Source organism: Bos indicus x Bos taurus, chromosome 26, assembly GCF_003369695.1.
Source record: "Bos indicus x Bos taurus breed Angus x Brahman F1 hybrid chromosome 26, Bos_hybrid_MaternalHap_v2.0, whole genome shotgun sequence".
In the NCBI taxonomy this organism is placed as follows: domain Eukaryota; kingdom Metazoa; phylum Chordata; class Mammalia; order Artiodactyla; family Bovidae; genus Bos; species Bos indicus x Bos taurus.
In genome coordinates this window covers 514,130-536,151 of record NC_040101.1, presented here as the reverse complement: position 1 = coordinate 536,151, position 22,022 = coordinate 514,130, and the positions used below count along the sequence as shown (strand labels likewise).

Below are 22,022 nucleotides of genomic sequence, written 5' to 3'. Positions count from 1 at the left end.
CGCCGGCCAGGGGCCGGCTGTGCCTGCTCTTGCAAATGCAGATTCTGAACAACTTTGGGTTCCGCTGACGGAACCCATCCACTGGGGAAACCGGGCTGTGTGGGGAGAGGCTGGTCGGTAAGGTCTGGCCACATCCAGGCAGAAGCTTCACCCGCCCGGGTCTGGCTGCTCGTGGGGGATTCTTGGCTGAGCTGACAGACGCTGTACGTGACTCCTGCAGCCTGAGACTGGGCTGAGAGTCCTGCGCTGGATGGCAAGCGGAGGCCGATTTTTAAATATGGAGAAGGAAGCGCTCCCCAGGGCACCATCCCTCCAAGGCCCCTGAGGCCCCGGGTCGTCCCGGAGCCTCTGCCGGACCCAGACGCCTGGAGCCGGACACTCCAACAGGCTGGCTGGGGCGAGAGAAGCCCAGAGCAGGGCAGACTGTGGGGGGCGCTGCTGCTGCTGCGCGGGAGGGGGTGCTGGCGCGGCGCGGGGCGGGGAGAGGGGGTGCGAGATGCGGGGAGGACCCCCACCACCTGGCCTTCCCTGCCTTCACAGATGGGGGTGGCCTCTCCCCCCTGCACCCACCCCATCGCCGCGGTCGCCCAGGGCTCGACCCCGCGGCCCCTTCGGGGTAGCTTGACCTTCCGGACGGCCATGGAGGCTGGCGAGGAGCAGGGAGCGACATAGGCGGCCGGGCCGTTCCACCCCTGCTCACACTTCAGTAACTTCGCTGTGCCCATGGTGAGTACACGGCGGCGGGGCTCAGGGGACCCCCCCCCCCCCCCCGCCACCACACGCAGGCACGCGAGCCGCTGTGTGCTCCGCTGGGTGGGGGGCGCCTGCGGGTCCTGCAGCTAGGCGCCCGGGGGGCGGGGCCGTGTGGGGGGGTGGGGCCGTGCCGGGGGGTTGGGGGCGGGGGGCCGCGGGCTGCTGCTCCTCGGCGGCTCTTCAGCGGCGGCTCGCGGAGATCATACTAATTAGCGGCGTGCTGCAATGTTGAATCACTGAGTCAGGGGAGGCGGCGGCCTGCCCCGGCCTCGCCCTCCACCTGTGCAAACCTCTCTGACCCCAGACTTGGGGGCCCCCGGGGGGCGCTGGGGTACTGCCCTCTCCTGGCCCCAGGCCCTGCGCATGGCCCTCCCTCCCACTGCAGCCCTTCCCATCGGAAAGTTGGCGAACCCAAGGCAGGGGACGTGAGTGGGCTTCAGCGGCACACGCAGCGGGCATGGAGGCCCCTCTCCAGCACAGGGGGCGCGCCCGGCTTGCGGGGGTGCGGCCGACGTGTGGGGGCTCGGCCTGCAGGCCTGGGGCCCTTCCCTGCGGTCGCAGCCGGTTTGAATTCCAGTAAAGGATACACTGTACTCGCTTGTGACGGGCAGCTGCCGGCACGTGCAGAGAATGCCGATGGCTGAGGATGGCACCCCCACGGCCAGAGCTCGGACCCCAAGTCTGAAGATGCAGGCCTGAGCCTCCACAAACAGGGGCTGTCCAAGCTTCTTGTTGGTTCCCTTCCTGTTGGATCTGAAATGTCCAAAGAGCGATGCCTTTTGCTGAAGGTCAGCGTCATCTCGAGGGCTCAGAGGCAGGGAGCAGGCTGCACCTGCCTCTCCAGCGTCCGGCGGTGTGCGCCCTGGGGCCCCCAGCTGGGGCCCCAGCTCTGAACCAGGCACCTGTTGCCCCATGGGTGCACCCCAACACAGCCAGGGCCTCAGTCTGGCCGTGTTTGTAGCTCCACCTCCTCGAGTTCAGATCCTTATTCGCAATCTGGGTCCCCTTGTCGGCAGACAAAGGCTGGACTGAGCTGCCTGGGGGTGGGCCCTACAGCTGCTGGTCTAGGTGCCCCAGCGTCAGGCCTGTCTTCACCTCCGTCTCTGACCCTCTCTGACCTGTCAAGCGCCTTCCTCGCCGCAAGTCCATCCACATCCTGCCCCCAGCTCCCACCCACGCGACGTGGGCGTCTACGACAGGAGGAAAGAGCTGAGGCACCTTTGTCCAGAGAGCTTGGACCTAGTGGCTCACTGGTTCCAGTCCTAAGAAGTCACATTCACACTGGGGAGCGTTTCTGAAAGGAGCTGTCGCACCCAAGCCCATGCCTGCGGGTCTGGCGCGAGCAGGTTCCCGCACGTGTCTGGGAGCCCGTGGGGCAGCTGCTCGAGGGCCCTGGGGGCAGTGAGGAGGAAAGCCGACTGGCCGGTGGCTCTGGCCCCGTGTCCAGGCTGCCCCCTCCATCCACCTGCTCGGCCCCGGCCCCGACAGTCGGCTGCCCCGACTCCGGGCCCTGAGTGAGGCCATGGCCACGTCTGAACATTGCTGAGCCCTGAGCATCTTCGGGCAGGCCTGCTGGAGCCGGTGATGCCTCTGAGCAAGCTTCCTGTGCACCCTCGGGGCTGACACCCTGGGGGCAGGGGTCTGCACCCAACAGCCCGGCCTCCTCGGGCCAAGCCGGGCCCCATCGACCGCCCTCAGGGCCCTGACCCTCATCCCGAGGCTCACAGTGTCCAACTGCACCGCTGCTGCTGCGATGGCCCTGTCCACACTCCCCTTCGAGCAGCCCCACGATTCTCACCGAAGCTGCGATGGCCCTGTCCACACTCCCCTTCGAGCAGCCCTACGACTCTCACCGAAGCTGCGATGGCCCTGTCCACACTCCCCTTCGAGCAGCCCCACGATTCTCACCGAAACCGCAGAGAACGAGGTCTCCCAGGGAACACAGTGACAGGTCTGGAAGGGGAGTGAAAGCTGTCCTGGCCGGGTGCTCTGTCCTTCCTACGTGCCGCATCCGGCAGTCCCGCAGGCGTGGCTCGCCGGCCACACCTGTCGCCAGGGACTGGCTAGGCGGCAGGACTAGCACGTGTGCTTCCCACAGCCCTGTGGCCTCGAGCGTGGCCTGGAGGGTGAGCTCACTGACCCTGGGGCCTGAGCACCTCGGGGACCTGCTCAGCGGCGGCACCTGGCCTGGCCTGGCCCAAGGAAAGCCCAGTGGAGCCCCGCTGGCTCTGAGCAGGGTTGACCTTTGCTGGGTCCCGCGGGGCCGGGACAGGGTGAGAGGCCCCCCAAGGCCAGACCCTGCGTGGGGGCCCCGGTCCACACAGGAGCACCCACATTCCCCTGAGAAGGATGGAAGTAAAACCCCAGAAAGACCAGCAGGGCAGGGGCCAAGAAGCCGGAGCCGAGGGGCAGCGGGAGGTAGGGGGCCCGCAGGGCATCCAGGGGCTCCACCCGGGCCGGGGGGACCCGGCCAGACCTGAGGGGTTCGGGCCCTGGCTCAGCTGACCCGCCCAGCACGCCTGCAGCTCCCCGGAGCGCCAGCGGGTCCCTCCCACCTGCCACGTCGCCTTCGGGCCAGTATTGCACCTTGCGACAGCCTAGGCACCTGCCTGCGTCTCTCAGAGCGTGTCCCCCCGCTGCTTCCTCTTGGTGGGGACCGTTTCACGCACGTGACCCTTGGTCCAGAAGGAACCCCGTGGTAGTTCTCAGTGTATTTTCTTCAGAGTTCCTCGTCGTGCACCTAACCCGCATACCCTCAAAAGCTGACGCCGCACACCCCTCAGCATCCCCCCATCAGGATGGCATGTGCCCCGAACGGGCAGACTCCTGCCCTTATGCGCCTGCCCTCCCGGACTCCTCGGGGAGGAGGGACAGGTCGGCAGACAAGGGGCCCCAGGGCCCACGGGAGTGTCTGGGTCGGGACGACCCCGGGCGGAAGGGCCTGTCCTGTCTGCCTCCAGCTGCCCACGGGCCCAGCCTGGACGTCTGAGCGCACAGGATGGACGCCCAGAGACAATCCGACCCACAGCCTGGAGAGGCCACTTTGCCTCATGTGATCAGACAGGCGACGCCTGACCTGACGGCTTCCTCCTGTGTTTTTGTCTTTCTCCACATCCTGATGTGTGTGATCGCAGAACGTAACAGAGAGGACACATCCAAGAAAATAACAATAAGACATAAATGAAAGGGAAATGCAAGCCAGACTGCAGGCACAGCTGCCCCGGGATCACTGCTCAGAGCCTGCGGGTGCCACGGGGCAGCGGAGACCAGGTGCTCAGGACAAGACACACCCCGCGTGGCCTCGATACAGCCGCCAAGGCCTGTACACACCCCGCCGTGGCCTCAACACACCCCGCCGTGGCCTGTACACACCCCACCGTGGCCTCAACACACCCCGCCGTGGCCTCGACACATCCCCGTGACCTCAACACACACCTGCCGTGGCCTCTACACACCCCACTGAGGCTTCTACACACCCCGCCGTGGCCTCGACACACCCCACCAAGGCCTCTACACACCCCACCGAGGCCTGTACACACCCCACCATGGCCTCGACACACCCCTGTGGCCTCAACACACCCCACCGTGGCCTCTACACACCCTGCCGAGGCCTGTACACACCCCACTGTGGCCTCAACACACCCCACCAAGGCCTGTACATACCCCGCCGTGGCCTCTACACACCCCCATGGCCTCTACACACCCCGCCATGGCCTCTACACACCCCACCGAGGCCTGTACACACCCCACCATGGCCTCGACACACCCCCGTGGCCTCTACACACCCCGCCGTGGCCTCTACACACTGCCGTGGCCTTTATACACCCCACCGTGGCCTCTACACATACCACTGTGGTCTCGACTGGCCGTCCTGTGGGTGAAGACGTGAGCGGGATCATTAGCCCTGGCCCTGGAGCTGGGGTAAGCCCACGGCTCTCAGCAGTTGGTGGGCTGCCTCGTCCGCGAGAAGGCCAGGGTTGCTTCACCTCCCTTCCTCCCTGGGTTCTCTGGATGCCCCTCGGCCCAGAGGCCCACACTCCATCTGCGGTCACTGGTCCCAGCACACGGCTGGCCCCACAGCCTCCACAGGCCTTACCCATCGGGTACCATCTGACCAGATACTGGACTGTCGTACGGGTTTTGCTGGTGGAATGCTTGCAGAGTGGATTCTTCCGCGAGGCACTTGCACACGTGTGAACTTTGAAATATAAGATGCGTCGCCATTTGCATTACCTAGTTTGAATTTTAAATGTCACCTCTAAAAATGTAGAAAGCGCTGTTGACAAGTCTGATTTGGAGAAGGAAACGGAAACAGGAGGCTGAATGGAATCCAATCCCTGTCTCTCCCGAAGCATATAGTGTGGGTGCCGCTGCTGGCGGTCAAAGACCCCACACCACCACACGAAGCCTCAAAACTGGGCCCGCAGATGGAAAGGAGGGGGTGCGAAGGTGGGTGACCCCACGCGCTCCAAGGCCACGTGGGCGTCGTGCCCAGGAAACGCCTTTGTGTCCAGAACCGACGCTCCCAGCTGGGTTCCTGCTGCAAGAGACGCACTCCCGGCTCTTCCTACGCGCAGCAGAAAGGGGTCTCCCCGTGTGGACAGAACCTGGCAGCTTGCGCGCGCTGGAGGGGAGCTCTCCACCACGTGTCCAGGCCCTGCACAGGCTCCCCCATCACAGCCCAACTAGGCCAGCGTTCCACAGACGCACTCACCAGGCCGCCCCGCGGACGCTGCTCCTGGAAGCACGCGCTTGCTCTGCTCAACCGCCCCCGGCCCCGCGTCCCTGCCTCCCCAGACAAGAGTTGGAGGTCTGACCTCGGTCTTGAGGGGTAGTGACGGTGCCCGGAGAAGGTGGGGAATGGACTTGTGAGCCCCCCGGGGAGGCTGGCCCCACCTGGGCCCTTCAGCTCCGGGCAAGACGTGAGGGTGTGGGTCCCGACTGGGTCTCTGGGAGAACGGGCCAGGCCGGACCTGCGGCGACTCTCACGTGCGGATGTGAAACCAGAAACAGAGGCCCCAGCGTGCCTCCGTGGTGAGTCAGGCGGCCTCAGCCCGTGAGGACGTCACCGGAGGGGCAAACTGTCGTCTCCCGTGAGAGGAACCTCATGCACAGGCCCGGGACGCCCCCAGAGCCCCGTCAGACCTGAGTCCAGACCATCACAGCCGAGGACTCTGGGAAGAAAAGGCCCTTTGGTATCAGGACTCGACCGAGAAGACCTGTCTCTTCTCGACGTTTGCGGTGAGCTGTGTCTGGCAGGAGGCCAGTGCCCGTGGAGCCTGGCAGGTGCAGAAACGCCGCAGGACTCCTGGGCACCAGGCCCCTTCCCGCCCTCGCCCGGCGGAGACACTCAGAGTTCGGGATGCACGGAGCCCCGGGGGTGGGCTGTGGGAGCCCAACACCCTGAAAGTGAGACCCCAGCGCTGCCATCTGCCCCGCCGCCCCCTCGTGAGACATCCGCTCTCCACCGGGAGCCCGTCCTGCCCTTGTCGGGAGGCCCCGTCGCCGGGGTACAGACCTCTAGGCGCAGGACAGGCCCAACGGCCTCCATCCTGCAGAAGCGGCTCCTCGGGGTGCGACACGAATCCTGCCAGGGTCTAACCGCAGTCCCTCGGGGCACCACCTTCCCGGTGCTGGAGTGGGGTCCCCGGAACACACAGCCAGCTCCCCCGTCATCCTGAGGCCCGTGTCCCCTGCCTGACTCTCCCCCGAGCCCGGCCCACATCCTGCTGAGACCGTGCACGTCCGACAGGGGCCTTCGGGGCCTGTGGATGGTCAGGACTGGGGCTGGTGGCCAGCGCGCGTCCAGCCTGGCGTCTGCAAGCAGCATGGTGCTTCCTTGGCCGCCCCTCACTCTGGGCGGGCACTGTTCCTGCCTCACTTCCTTGGCCGCCCCTCACTCTGGGGCGGGCACTGTTCCTGCCTCACTCGTCCACTGGGCCCCTGGGCAGCCAGACGCCGAGGTCCCCTTGGTGTCCAGGTCATGCAGCGCCTGTTCCCAGGGGACCGAATTCCATCCACTGTTGCCACGGCGACAGACACCTTCTCACCCAAGTCTGCATCAGAGCAAAGTCAGGGAGCAGGGGCCAGGCTGGGCCTGGAGTGGCGTCTATGAGCTCGCCCTTGGCCGGCCAGGCCTCGTGTCCTCTGGGCTGAGAAACGTCCATCAGGAGACAAGCAGCCTGAGCCCGAGGACAGCAGTTTCCTGTCTCCCGCTGTGGACAGGCCCAGGCCTTCTCGGGATGCCCCTCCGTCCCCACCACTGCAGCCTAGAGGCGCCATCAGCTGCCTCCGCTGCTGCTCGGCCGGGGGCAGGCGCCTCAGCATGGACTCTCTGTGGTCTGGGGAGCAGGGCGGAGCCCAACCCTGAGCACCAGCCCTGCAGGCACAGCCAGGGCAACTCAGGCGGTCTCACGGGGCCACTGGGCCGCACTCCACAGGCCCAGCCTGGCCCCCAGCGTGCCCTCCAGAGCCCAGCGCATCCCCTGGGGCTGCGCCAGCAGAGCAGCGGGTTCAGAGCATGGAGCACAGATCCCGCCCTTGACCTGGGTAGTGGGCACCAGAGCGCCCGCTCCACAGGCAGAGGCTATCCCCGGGCGGCTATGGCAAAGCCCCAAGAGCAGGAGGCTCAAACCACAGCCCAGGAGGCTGGTGTCCTGGGGCCGCTCCCTGCCGTGTAGACGCCCCCCACATGCTGCTGCAGCCTATCCTGCTGTCCTCCTTCTCACAAAGGCTCTGGCCCCTTCGGGTCAGGGCCGCCCCGGGACCGTGTCTGACCTGAGCCGGGCCCCTGAAGCCCAGAGCCCCTGGACTGTGGGGACGCCGCCTGCAGCAGGGCTCTCGTGTGACGCGCAGTGGAGGCGGGACGCCGCAGGGGTCTGGGGCGGCTTCACACCCGGCAGGACCACCGAGACTGGGCAGACTCTCCTGGGAGACCTTTCCCGGCAGCGCGTCACTGGGTGTGCGGCCCACAGAGGGACCTGGGGGCAACCCGACAGGAGCCTCCCGGGGCAGTGCCATCACACAGGCACCTCTGATGGCAGTGGGCTCCAGGCGACCCACGCCCCCGGGATGGAGGGAGGCTGGCAGGCCGACCCCCAGCCCAGCAGGGCGCTGCCCCTGGGGAGGCGGCCATCAGAGCCCACAGGGACACCCGCGGCTGGGCCGAGTGCTGGGCACCTCTGCCCTGAGCACTCCCTGGGTTGGGGGCCCTGCCCCTGCCCCAGGCTTTCCCAGCAAGTCTCCTGGTGCAGGAATGGCCTCCTGGAGCTTGCGGGGCGGACGCTGGTCCTGGGAGAGCCCGGCCACGCTGGTCATGCAGTGCGCTCCGTGTCCTTTCCAGGATCTGAGGACTGTCCTCTCCCTGCCCCCGTCCCCAGGGGAGCTCCTGCACCCCGTGGTGTATGCCTGCACGGCCGTCATGCTGCTGTGTCTGCTGGCCTCCGCCGCCACCTACATCGTCCACCAGAGGTGAGCCCCCTCCCCGTGCTCGTGTAGAAAGGAGTCCCTGGCAGGTGCCTCACAGGCCTGGGTGGCCCTGGCGGCCGCGGGTGGCTGAGTGCTGGGGGACAGACATCCCAGGCCCTCAAGTTCTCATCCCGTCGGTAACACGCGCTCTTCCTCCAAGGGCCCCGACAGCCCATGCCCCAAAGAGGTCAGAGTAGCCGCACAACCCTCAGAGCAGCCCTGCCCTGGGCCGGCCGGCCACAGGGGAGTCCAGTGGGTTCTCTACGTCCCTCAAAGATGACCCGGGAAAAGCGAGGAGGGGTCCTGGCCACCATCAGGGTCCAGACCATGGGCAGAGCCTAGACCATGGTCATAACTGTGGTCAGGGGAGCAGCTTGGGCACATAGCGGGCCAGGGCCACAGGTAGAGGCCTGAGTGTGACTGAGGCCGCAGAGAAGCTGTGGTCGCAGTCCCAGCTGCAGGCACAGACTAAGAAGCCTAGTGTGAGCACTGCCGGGCTGGCCCTGGGCGTGGACTCCACCCCAAGCAGCGTCCTCTGCGGCAGGCACGGCTGTGGGGTCCTCAGTCAGCCACAGCCTTCTCCCAAGGTACAGACTCGATCAGATGCGAAGAGCCCCGCCTGGGGAATGAGGAAGCCAGACCGGCTTCCCTCCCGACCTTCCCCCGTGACCTTGGACAAGTCGTGAGGTCCCAGGGCCTGTAGGTTCTCGTTTGTCTGACAACCGGAGACGTCCAGGCCCAGCATCCCAGGGTGACTTTACACCAAGCACCCGAGGCCACAAGCTAGAGTGGACGGCAAGTTCGTCCATCCACCCCCAGCCTGGTCTCCCTGGTGTGCTGTTCCCAGCCTGTCCCCGTCCACCCGAGGCCTCTAGCCCAGTCCCGGCAGGACGGAGCACGGCCTGTACGGCTGAGGCCGCCCTGCACCCCGCACCCTGCCTCGCGCCCCGGCCAGGGAGACGGCTGCTAACCTTGGTCTCGCCCCACAGCGCCATCCGGATCAGCCGCCCGGGCCGGCACACCCTCCTGAACTTCTGTCTGCACGCGGCCCTGACCTTCTCTGCCTTCGCAGGCGGCATCAACCGCACCAGGTTCCCGACCCTGTGCCAGGCGGTGAGTGCTGTCTTCATTTGCTGCCAGGTCTGAAGTGTTTATCGACTCTCTGGCCAAGGGGGAGATTTGTGATGATCGTCCCGAGTGTGAAATAACACGCGAGCATTTGTGCAGGGCTTTCTCGTGACAGGGACTCTTTAGCACCCAGTACATCTGTATCACAGTTTCTCCCCTGTGTGAGTCTGACCGATCTGCTCAGCGCCTGACCACGTTGTTTAGTTTATTCTCCAACTGGACCAGTTTTCTCCAAGCCCCTGGTGACATGTTAACGAGACAATTTCCAACAAACTGGCTGATCACAGAAGCAGGGACTCGACCTGCCTCTCCTGCAAATGGGTGGGCAGGAGCTCAGGAGCTGGGCCTGCTCCCTCGGCCCAGGTAAGAGTCCCGGCCTCACCAGGGAGACAGTGCCCTCACCGTTGGGTCACCAGGGGTTGGGGGTGCCCACCCCACGTGGCACCCAGTGCTCTCACACGGACTGGAAGGTCTGGCCCTCTTGGGTGAGCAGGGGCCTTTGGGAGAAGAAGTCTTGGGGGGTCTTCTTCCCACCCCCGGCCCCGCCTGGCCTTTCTTAGAAGGAGGGGAAAGGGGTTTCCTTGGTGATCCAGTGGGTGAGACTCCAAAGCTCCCACTGTAGAGGTTGTGCCTTTGATCCCTGGTTGGGAAATGATCCCACAAACCTCGCAGCGAAGCCAAAAAAGAAAGGGGGGCGTATGAAGTACCCCCTGGTCCTGACAGAGCCAGAGAGGCCCCTCCGTCAGCCACGAGTCAAGGACAAAGGCCCAGGGTCCATGCAGCTGGACATTGAGGGCCCTCTGCTCTCTCCCCCCAGCCTCTCAACAGCCCACCTACATGTGGCCCCGGCTCAGCCTGGTGGACAGTCCCCTCCTGGTGGGCAGATACCTCCAGGGCACAGTCCCCTCTAGGTGGACATTCACCTCCAAGTGGACAGTCCCCTCTAGGTGGACAGCCCCTCCCAGTGGGCAGACACCTCCAGGGGGACAGTCCCCTCCTGGCTGGCAGACCCTCTAGGTGGACAGTACCCGCGGGGGGAACAGTCCCCTCCTGGCGGGCAGACACCTCCAGCACTCATAAGGGGCCAGGTGGGGGCTTCCCCGTGGACCACAGGCATCTCACCAAGGACTCATTTGGTGGGTGTCCATCTGCCGGGACCACATGGAGAAAGTGTCCTGGCCAGCACCCACCACCTCACAGGCTCCCCTTGTGGCCCTCGTTGTGTGAATTCAACAAGAGTGTGTTGACAGCCATGGGGGCTGCTTCAGCCCAATTCCCTGGCTCCCATGTGTGCCCGCTGACCTCAGCTCCTCTGTCCACACGAACTGACGTGTCCTTCTGCACCAATGGCAGCTGCTGGCAACTCCTGGGCGTCAGAGGGCAAGAGTCTGCTCCCACTGGGCAGGGGTGCCTCGGGGGAACTGGCTGTGAGCTCCTGCCCCCACATGCTCCCTGCAAACAAGGTGCCAGGCCTGTGCGGCAGGATGTTAAGGGCTCGGTTTCCAGTGCCCCCAGGCTCCTGAGCACAGAAGAGAAGTCAGCTTTCCACAAACCCGTGTGGATGCCAACCGTCCCACCGGGAGGCCAACTCTGGCAGAAAAGTCACCAGCACATCCCTGCACCACACGCGGGGCAGACACGCTCCTGGAGGTCTCTCAATAGCGCAGAAACACCCCCGGGGGAGCCCCGGGAAATCCAATTTGCCATCCGCCTCTGAACACCTGCTGAGACGCAGAGCCGTCTGGAAGCAGTAAAATGGACTGTTACCTTTATGTCCACACTTGCACTGCTGCCCGTGTGGGGGGACCCTGGCTGGGGAGCCCTGGGACCTGAGGCCGCCGCCCCTCAGCACCTCCGGTCATCACGACCCCTACAGCCCCGGGAGCCCGGCCAGGAGCCCCCAACTCGGGAACTGTCCCCAAGCCTCCTGCCCAGACAGAGGCTCAGGGGCCAGGCATCCCTGTGGCAGCCAAGGCCAGGCCAGGCCAGCAGGCTGGACCCCTGAGTGTGTCATGGGCGGGGGCAGACAAGCCTGGAGGGCCTCAGAAGTCCTGCTGGTCACCTCGTGGTGACAACTTCCCCTCAGCTCTGAGTCCACGCTTCCAGAAGGAGCTGCGGCTTCACTCGCTCACTTGAAGACAAGCATTGGCCCAGGTGTGAGGCAGAGAGGACAAGATTCCAGCAGAGGGCCCGTGGCACACAGGCCAGGCTCACCGGGAGGAACAGTCAGGAGAGAGAGCAGGTGCGGGGCCAGGAGGCCGTGACCGTGGACCCCACACTCGCCGGAGGAGAGGGACCCCAGGGCACAGCTCAGAGCCAGGTCGGTTGGAAGGTGTGAAGCTCACTGTCCAATGTCAAGCTGACCGGCCCTGGTGCCCAGACATTCGGTCATACATCCTTCTAGGGCGTCTGTGAGGGTGCTTCTGCGAGATACGAATGTTCAAGCGGCGGCCCAAGGAGAGCAGATTGTCCTCCCAGCGTCTGCCCTGTCCATCCCCGAGAGCCTGCACCGGACGGACAGACGTCTGGTCTGCGCAGTGAGAGCCCTGAGTGTCCTGGGCGGGGACCTCCCGCCTGTGGACCCGCTCAGACTGAACCTGCACAGCTGGCCGTCCTGCCGGCTGCAGGCTCCGGGCGCCCCGCCGCCCCTGTCACAGGGGACGATTCGTCAGCGCCAGTGCGGTTTTGCCCTGGCCGGCAGCCAGACTGGCCCACTGTGCCCAACCCCTGCACCCCACCACCTGGGCTTAACAGCGGTGCCCACAGCCAGCAGCGCCCCCACACCGGCGGGCGTCGCAGGGAAACACGCCCTAGGGCCGTGATGGGCGCTGGGGTCCAGAGCTGGCGGCTGGAGAGGAGAGGTGGTCGTTATGGGACCAGAGCCGGGCACGCCGCGCGGAGGCTGCGATACTACGCACACCAGTGGCTCCACGCCCCGCGGAAGCCTGGCACGTCACGGAAGCGTGACGGCCCTGCAGCGACCTCTGCACGTGTCCACCTGAGGCTGGCGTCGGGGAGGTCCTGCTTCCCATCACCCACAGGCTGGCACGGTCCCGGCGCTCGGGGAACCGGGCGGGGGCGGGGCCGGGGCCAGGGCCGGCCCAGGCCGCACCCGGAGGAGCGTCTCCCGTCCACCCCTTCTCTCGGCCAGGCCGAGGGGGTGACAGGCTCCAGGCTCCCAGGCACGAGGCCCAGACCGGACAGAGAGAAGGCCTGGATGCTCCCCTCCGCGCGGGCAGCGACTGAAACACAGCCCAGCGTTCTCACAACAGTCCCACCCGTCCTTACGGGGCTTTCTCACAAGTTGAAGCTGAACTCTGCATGTGATAAACCCTTACAATGGTGCGATGTTACCTTTGTTTAGGGAATCTCTGTACTCCTTAAACACTGGCGTCCTTACAATCACAGCCATATTTTACCTGTCATCGCAAAACGTCAGGTCATTACTTCAAAGGTAGCCTCATTCTACAGAATTGGATGGCGATGATGGGGTGTGGAATGAACGCCCAATTAGCTAAAGCGGAGCCGCCACGGGCGTCGGGGCTGTTTCCATAGTAACGAGCGACTCGGACAGGCAAGGAGTGAACTTCAGCTTCTGATCCCGGAGGCACAGCATCCTGGAGACCCCCGCGCCTCCGCCCCTCCCTTCTGGCAGGCTCCGCGGGAGCTGAGCCAAGCTGACCACATGGCCCCCTAGCAAACGGAGTCTCCCGGCTAGGAGGGAGGGGGGCGGGGGTCAGGAGGAGGGGCGGGGCCAGGATGAGGGGGCGTGCCCACAGCTCCCTGCAGGAGGCCGAGCTGGCTCAGGGTCCCGGCCACCCACGCATCTTCCCTGAGCTCTGAGTCCCTGTGAAGGGTGGTGTCTGCCCCAGGACCCCAGGGCCCCTGCCAGGCCCACTTCCTGTCGCTGTTGAGCTGTTTCCTGAGGATGTGGGAGGGGGTAGCAGGACGAGGTGCGGGGCTCAGACTCGGGGAAGGGGCTCTGGGGGGATGGGGAGGGGCGCTGGGGAGACGTGGAGGGGCGCTGGGGGCCGAGGAGGGGCTCAGACTCGGGGCAGGGGCTCTGGCAGGGGAGACGGGAGGGGCTCAGACTCGGGGCAGGGGTTCTGGGGGGACGGGGAAGGGGCGCTGGGGAGACGTGGAGGGGCGCTGGGGGCCGAGGAGGGGCTCAGACACGGGGCAGGGGTTCTGGCAGGGGAGACGGGAGGGGCTCAGACTCGGGGAAGGAGCGCTGGGGGAGAGGGGGAAGGTCGGGGCTCAGACTCAGGGCCGGGGCGCTGGCGGGCGGGCAGGCTCTCACTGGCTCCTCCCCCAGGTGGGCATCGTGCTGCACTACTCCACACTCTCCACTCTGCTGTGGATCGGAGTGACCGCCAGGAACATCTACAAGCAGGTGACCAAGAAGGCCCCTCTGTGCCCAGGGGCAGGCCAGCCGCCGTACCCCAAGCAGCCCCTGCTCAGGTACCCAGCGCATCTGACCCCCAGCCCTGGGCTTCCTGGGGGTTCTCGGCAAGCTGGCCATGGGGAAGCCTGGGCCCAGGGGTGATCGAAGGCCCAGGTGGCCAGGGCTGGGGGGCCGGGGTGGAGTGGGGCTGGGACAGGGTCAACGCCCAGGTGTGGGGTTCGTGCCCTCTGGTGCCACTGAGTCAGTGCGGGGAGGCCCCCGGTGCCCACCGTGGGTGGGCAGGTGTGGACACGGCTCTGTGCTGGGCCAGGGTCCTGGTCTCGGCTTTGGTTTATTTACGGGTCTCAGTGAGTAGAGAGGGAACCTGACCTCAAGGTGACCGTGCGGCCTGGAAGTGGATTTGAATGGGGCTCCTTCTCCAGCTGGTCGTTCCCGTTTCCTCCTCAGACTGGGAGGGTTCGGGGTGGACGTGGTAGGACCAGGCCTGGGGCCAGTGGGACCCCCAGACATCCTTCCAGCATGCTGCCTGGGATGCCCCAGGGGACCCCAGAATGCGGCTGGGATGCCCTGGAAGCATCCGTCTGGGCTGCAGCAGGAGTGCCCCTCAGGAGATGCCATGGCATGGTCTCGGCTCTTTAAGGCAAGGACGGGCCCGCCCGTCCCTAGGCAGCTGTCCACAGCAATCCCTGTTTTGCTGTCCTATGCCCTCCAATTTCCCAAACCAAGACTGAATCCAAATCGGCTGTTAGCACGAGCCAGGCCCAGATCAGCCTGTGTGGCCGGAGCCTGGGTGCCCGCTGCCCAGCGCCATCAGTGGCCCGTCTCCAGGCCATTGCCTGAGCTCAGAGAGCCTTGGAAGCCCTGCTGACCGCTGTGAGGTGCTCAGCCACCAGAGGCTGGCTGAGCTCCTGAGCGGGATGGTGCTGGGTGTCTGGGGCCCTGGCCTGGGATCCCGGGCACAGCCGCACCCAAGTGGTCCCGTAAGGGGCAGCGGCTCCTGGGGTCGTGGCCTGGACGGGGCAAGGGCGGGGGGTGCTTAGGCCCCCCCCCCCGGAGTGGGCTCCGCACCTGAGGGGCCACTGGCCTATCCTCGTGAGCGCCCGCCCCACAGGCGTCCAGTGAGGCAGATAAAAACGCTGTTGTTTAAGTGAGTATCGTGGCCCAGCCCCACCCCCGTTCCCGACACTGTCTGGTTTTCACGTGGAGCAGACACGTTGCCACGTGGCAGCCAGGGCTGGTGGCTTCTGCTGCAGCTTGGGCCAGGGAGGCAAGATTTCTTCATCTTATCTCCTGCCAGGGAGGCCCCCGGGTTTAAAAATCACTCTCAAAATGTGTTTCCGTTTCCGGAGCTGAAACTGATTGCAGAGCTGCCTGGTGGCTGCCTGGTGGTGGAGCAAGCTGTGGTTTTACGCGGTGGCTTCTGAATGCATGTAACCAGGCTGGCCCTGTGGGTCTGTGTCCTGGGGGCAGGGGCCCAGCCCAGCTGCATGGTCACACCCACAGCTCACTCCCCCCAGTGCCTCCTGGGGACCACTGCCGCCCACCCGCCTGCGTCTGCTGCCCCTGGGACAAGAAGCCTGGTGCTAAAGGCCGCCCACCCAGTGCAGTGGCCCCGAGGGTCCCTCGGTCACCGGCACACACCCCCACGGGTGTGGCTGTCAGAGAGGGGGCGTCTGCTTCAGACTTGCCTGCCCCCCTGCCCAGCTGCTCTCTCTGGCCCAGCCTGGCCTGGGGCTGGCAGCAGGTGTGATAGGCCTGGACCTTCTCCAGAGAACAGAGGCTGATGACGGGGACCTCAGGGACCAGGAGGAACTGTCAGGGGCTGGAGACGTTCCCTCCAGGGCTGCTGGGGCTTGAACTCTGCCCTGGAGCCTCCACCCTCTTCTCCTCCACCCAGAAGCATCCTTGTCAGGGGGCTTTCTCGCCGGGCCGCCGGGGGCATCGCTTCACTGCATCCTGAGCCCCCAGGACGAGAAAGTCACCTGTGCTTCACCAATTGCAGCAAGGATTTAGCTCCTGGGACCTCCCGGGAGGAGTGTGCTGCGAGGCCCCTTGCGGACAGAGCACGCCACATCCTGCTGGGCCTCAGGGAAGGCCCCATGGCTGGGCAGAGCCCCGAGTCCTCCCAACTCAGTTCTGCGGCTTTCTGATGAGAACTAAAAACATTTGTGAAATCCCCCACTAACATTATGCTTCCCTGGTGGCTCAGACGGTAAACCATCTGCCTGCAGTGCGGGAGACCTGGGTTCGATTCCTAGGTTAGGAAGATCCCTGGAGAAGGAAATGGCTACCCACTTCAGTATTCTGGCCTGGAAAATTCCATGGACAGAGGAGCCTGGGGGGCTACAGTCCATGGGATCACAAAGAGTCAGACACGACTGAGCAACTTCACTGGTTCACACTAACATTAAAATAGTTTTCTCTATTTTTGCATGAACGGCCATTGGACTTTGGGTAGAGATTGCACTGAATCTGGAGAGCACGCTAAGAAGCGTTAGCATTTTAACATTATTCAGTTCAGTTTAGTCGCTCAGTTGTGTCCAACTCTTTGTGACCCCACGGACTGCAGCACGCCAGGCCTCCCTGTCCATCACCAGCTCCCAGAGTTTACTCAAATTCATGGCCATCGAGTCACTGATGCCATCCAACCATCTCATCCTCTGTCATCCCCTTCCCCTCCCGCCTTCAATCTTTCCCAGCATCAGGGTCTTTTCCAATGAGTCAGTTCTTCGCATCAGGTAGACAAAGGATTAGAGCTTCAGCTTCAGCATCAATCCTTCCAATGAATATTCAGAACTGATTTTCTTTAGGATGGACTGGTTGGATCTCCTCGCAGTCCAAGGGACTCTCAAGAGTCTTCTTCAACACCACAGTTCAAAAGCATCAATTCTTTGGCACTCAGCTTTCTTTATAGTCTAACTCTCACATCCATAGATGACTACTGGAAAAACCATAGCCTTGACTAGATGGACCTTTGTTGGCAAAGTACTGTTTCTGCTTTTGAATGTGCTGTGTAGGTTTGTCATAGATTTTCTTCCAAGGAGCAAGCATCTTTTAATTTCATGGCTGCAATCACCATCTGCAGTGATTTTGGAGCCCCCCAAAATAAAGTCTGTCACTGTTTCCATTGTTTCCCCATCTATTTGCCATGAAGTGATGGGACCAGATGCCATGATCTTAGTTTTCTGAATGTTGAGCTTTAAGTCAGATTTTTTCACTCTCCTCTTTCACTTTCATCAACAGGCTCTTTAGTTCTTCTTCACTTTCTGCCCTTAGGGTGGTATCATCTGCGTATCTGAGGTTATTGATATTTCTTCCAGCAATCTTAATTCCAGATTGTGCTTCATCCAACCCAACATTTCGCATGATGAACTCTGCATATAAGTTAAATAAGCAGGTGACAATATACAGTTTTGAGATAGTCCTTTCCCTATTTGGAACCAGTCTGTTGTTCCATGTCCAGTTCTAACTGTTGCTTCTTGACCTGCATACAGATTTCTCGGGAGGCAGGTCAGGTGTTCTGGTATTCCCATCTCTGGAAGAATTTTCCACAGTTTGTTGTGATCCACACAGTCAAAGGCTTTGGCATAGTCAATAAAGCAGAAGTGGATTTTTTCTGGAATTCTTTAGCTTTTTCTGTGACCCAGCGGATTTTAACGTTACTGACGGTCTTCAGTCCATGAACACAGGGTGTCGCTGCGCTCACGACGGCCTTTCATTCCTCCTGGGAGAGTTTACAGTTTTCAGTGCACACATCTTGTGCTTCGTGGTTAAATTATTTCCTTAGTATTTTTATGCTGTTGTAAACGGGATTGTTTCTTTAATCTTGTATTCAGGCTGATCATTGCTTATGTATGTGCACTAGTCGCTCAGTCGTGTCCAACTCTCTGCGACCCCATGGACTGCAATCCACCAGGTTCCTCTGTCCATGGGATTCTCCAGGCAAGAACACTGGAGTGGGTTGCCATGCCCTCCTCCAGGGGATCTTCCTGACCAGGGATTGAACCTGGGTCTCCTGCACTGCAGACAGATTGTTTTACCATCTGAGCCCCCAGGGAAGCCCCCTTGTGTACAGAAACACAGCTGACCTTGTTTGCTGGCGTGTGTCCTGCGAGGCGGCTCACGTTGCTTGCTAGCCCCAGGGACTCTCAGCGGGCCCTTTGGGATCACACGCACGGTTTCCTCTCCACGTTGGGAGTTTTACTGCTTCGCGTTCAGTCTGGATGTTCTTCTTTCTCTTCTTGCCCCAATGCCCTGGCGAGGACTTGCAGGACTGCGTTAGCCCTTCTCTTTTTCTCTTAGTCTGGCCAACAGTTGGCCAATTGTGTTAAGCTTTTTAAAGGACTAACTTTGATTTCATTGACTTTCTCTGTTTTTTTCTTCTTTGAAATCAGGGACTTTATTGAGCACATACTCTGACAGGCTCTCTGCCCAGGGGCTGGTGTGGGCTTTACAGTTATTTGGCAGTTTGTTTAGAACAGAAAGTATGTCTGACATAAAGTAAGTTTAATAAGATCTCATAGTTTACAAAGTGCTTTCACACACTTCAGAGGGAAGATGACTTTCTGTTTTACAAAATAAGGACACTGGGGCACAAAGAGATTTCGGGGCTGTCCCACTGCATCGTCAGCAGCTAACTAATGATCGCCTCGTTGCATTTATCTCTGCCGTAGTCTCTATTAGTCCCTTCCTTCTGCTGATCTGAATTCAGTCCGCTCTTTTTTTCCCCGGTTCTTTACAGAATCAAGTCAGATTCCCAATTTGAGACCTGTCTGTTCTGACTGTAGAGCCCATGGCGTGACTTTCCCCCGGGCGCTGCTGTTGCTGACCCAGAGGTCTGTGTGCTGAGGGCTTGCTTCATTCATCGCGAGGCCTTTTCTTCCACCCACTATCATTTATGATCGTGCTGTTTCCCCCAGATCATCAGGCTTTCGGCAGGAGGCGGTGGAGGGAGGGGATGTCTGCTCTAGAGTCGTGCTGAGAACCGTAGAGACGGGGAAGCTCCGCCTGAGTGGGGGGCCGCGTGGCTGAGGCTGAGACCCTGATCCCAGGGGTGGGAATGAGCCACTTCATCCCTCCCATGTTTAGAAAGCTCCGAGGGCAAGGCCGGGGCTCAGCAAGGGTCCGGGCCGGGGCAGGCGGCCCCGCAGGCTCTGCTGTGGGCGCAGGACCGAGTCAGCATCTGCTTTCTCTGTGGGGGACGGGGCAGCAGGGTGGGTGGGCATGGCCTCAAGGGGCCTCCAGGAAGCATCTCAATTCGGGCTCCAGGCCTCCCAGGGGTCACCAGGCAGAGTCGAGGCCTTCGTGGGTCCCAGACGGCTATGAACTGAGTCTGAGTTGGGCTCCTGGCCCGTCACTCCCAGCCCAGGGCTTTCTTTTGGGGCATCACTACCTGTGATGAAGAGGTGCCGCCCCTCAGCCTTGGGGGTCGGGCCTTCCCTCTGCTCCTGCAGGAGGGGCTCCCTGCTCTCCCACCCAGGGGACATTGTCAGCAGCCTCCGCAGCTCATCCAAGGGAGGCTTCGCCGCGTCCTCCCGCGGGACCTGGGGGGCTGCCCTGCCCGTGTCCTCAGACCTGGGCTCACAGCTCCTTCTCATTAACGTGGAAACCACGATCGAGAGGTGACGGCAAGTCAGTAAATACTGTTTAATTGGGCCTGGAGTGCACAACGTCCACGCTGATCTGAGCTGCTGTTGGCGGAAAGCAGGCTGACTCTGTGTTCTGACGTGAGGCCCAGAGGCTGAGCCGTCATCTCGGGCCCCCCGGGGCCCCCATCCCAGGACTCAGCACAGAGGCGGTGGTTGTGTGGCTGTGGACCCAAGCTGAGCCGTCATCACGGGACCCCCAGGCCACCCCACCGTCCCACTGCTCAGCATAGAGGCGGTGGCTGTGTGGCTGTGGACCCAAGCTGAGCCGTCATCACGGGACCCCCAGGCCACCCCACCGTCCCACTGCTCAGCATAGAGGCGGTGGCTGTGTGGCTGTGGACCCGAGGCTCAGCTGTTGTCACAGGCCCCCCGGGGCCCCCCCGACCCCAGTGCTCAGCACAGAGATGATGGCTGTGGACCCGAGGCTCAGCCATCATCATGGGACCCCCGGGTCCCGCCCCCATCCCAGTGCTCAGCACGGAGGTGGTGGCTGGCTCTGCAGGAGGACCTCCGGAGGCCGCAGGGGGAGGAGACCCTCAGGCTGAGTCTGGGACAGTCTGTGCAGGCTCACAAGGAGGGGAGGGGGTCCCAGGAGTGCGGATGCCGCCGGGTGAGTGGTCGGCACAGCCCGGGAGGAAATGCAGGCGCACTCACAAGGGGGCCATGCGGGTCGCACGTGGGGGGCCTGGCGGGGCAGGGGCGCGCTCGAGGGCATCGCACAGGGACCTTTGGGAACTAGATCTGAGAGCAGCCGAGCAGCGGGAACCAGCTGCAGACGAGGCGGGACCGGCCTCCTGGGCCTCGAGGCCCATCTCCGGCTGTGTTCTCACACAGCGCCAGGGCGAGGAGGCTCTCCGCGGTCTCCAGAAAAGCGCTTCCGGAGGGCTCCACCCTACAACCAAGACCGCCTCCCGAGACCGCCATCTTGGCGGGGGGAGCGTTCAACAGGGGATCCCGGGCCCAAGGCCTCCACCGAAACCTCAGCATCAAACAGCTTCTGGCTGGGGCCGCTGGCGTTCTGGACTGATTCAGCTGCGTGCAGCCACGTCCTGACTCTGCAGCCTGCCCTGCCTCCCGATACAGCGCCCCCAAGTAGTTTCCTGTCTCAAGGTCTGAAAAGCCCACTTGGTGGTGCCCACAGCCTGGTTCGTCCATGGTCCGCAGGCAGTTGGCCCAGGCTCTGGATGGCCCTGCCCAGGGGAGGGAGGGGTCCCCAGGGCTCCCTCTGCCCGGGACCCCTTCTCAGGGCAGAGGCTGAAGCCGGCTGGGAGCTTGGGACATGCTCGACCCAGCGCTGGGCCAGGTGGAGCCACACGGCCCCATGTGCGGCCTTGGGAGCAGAGGACTCTAGGCTCAGAGCCGAGCAGGACCCTGTGAGGCCGCACCTCAGACCCCGGCCCGGCTCACAGGCCTGGCCCAGGAACACGGGGGCTCTTGTCAGCTAAACGCGAGCGGACAGCCTTGCGTGCTGGGACCTACCCCCAAGAATCAGGACACGCCGGGCTGCTGGGTTTCCGTGCCTCCTGGTCTCCATAGGAGACCACTCCGGTGTTCACACTGCAGTGTTCACACTCCGGTGTTCTTGCCTGGGAAGTCCCACGGACAGAGGAGCCTGGCGGACTGCGCTCCCAAGAGTCAGTCGGACACAACTGAGCGACTAAGTCAGCACCACGTTCTGAACAGGAGCCTGTCCTGGAGCACCTTCACAGTGTGGTTGGGGCTCGGGCAGGCGTCCTCCGCGCCCCACACGGCCCCAGGCCTTCATCCACCAGCTCTTCTCCAGGCGTCAAGTTCCTGAGGGTTTCACCCTCCTCTGCCCACTGCCGGTCAATGCGAGCTGGACGTGAGGATCTGCATCTCAGAGGCAACGTCGGTGGCTCTCAAAGCCGCACCCTCGGGCGATGTACATGGGTGGCTCTTTCACCCGCGCTGAAATCACTGACTTGATCTCTCGGGTTTCAAAGTCCTGACCAACACCAGGAGCGCTAACTGGACCTGGAGGGGGGATGCCCCTCCGACAGACTCTGGGCTGAAGGCCTGCGCCCACGCGCTCATCCTCATCTGGACTCCAGCTGCTGCCGACTGCCCTGGGCTGCTCCAGGTCTCCAGCCCACCCCTCCTCCAAGTGCACCCCCCCTTCCTCGAGGATACGGGGGGCCCAGGAGCAGTGACTCCTCCGTTCACGTCAGCGGATCTCATCCGCAGAGACCCAGGATCCACAAGGGCATGGACCAGCTGGTGTCTGTCAGCTGATGGCAGCTCCTCAGGCCATCCTGGGGGCGGGTCGGCCCGGCCTGGACAGTGGACAGAGCAGCCAGCAGGCCCTCGGGACCTTCCTCACGGCCTGACGTGGCTGCTCCTCCCTCGTCCTTGCTGCGGGCATCTTCCCCTGCTGGTCCCTTCTGGTCGCTGAGCCGTGGCAGGAGAATCTGGCCCCTGCAGTCCTCTGTCCTCTCCTGCGGCCCCTCGGACACTCAGGGAAGCGTGGGCCCCATGACCTGGAAAGAGGGCCTGCCCGGCTCAGCTGACGTGAGACGGGCACCGGGGGCGGTTGCTGGGATTTCCAAGTCAGGTTTCCCAGGGCCCCTAAACTCAGGACGCAGGGTCGGTAAACAGACGCC

At 63.2% G+C, this 22,022-nt stretch overlaps 1 protein-coding gene across 2 annotated transcripts in view; it reads left to right on the top strand.

Annotated features, from left to right (window-relative positions):
• The window catches only part of ADGRA1 (adhesion G protein-coupled receptor A1), a 39,009-nt gene that overhangs the window by 3,128 nt on the left and 13,859 nt on the right, over positions 1 to 22,022 (top strand). Inside the window, exons 2-5 of one of the 2 annotated variants that reach the window (XM_027528826.1) lie at positions 541 to 726; positions 8,133 to 8,223; positions 9,210 to 9,333; positions 13,664 to 13,809. In XM_027528826.1, coding sequence (XP_027384627.1) covers positions 8,174 to 8,223; positions 9,210 to 9,333; positions 13,664 to 13,809 — 320 coding nt within the window. In that variant the 5' untranslated portion in view covers positions 541 to 726; positions 8,133 to 8,173. Of the gene's footprint in view, positions 1 to 540; positions 727 to 8,095; positions 8,224 to 9,209; positions 9,334 to 13,663; positions 13,810 to 22,022 lie in introns of both variants that reach the window. The other variant, XM_027528825.1, reaches the window with a different exon arrangement.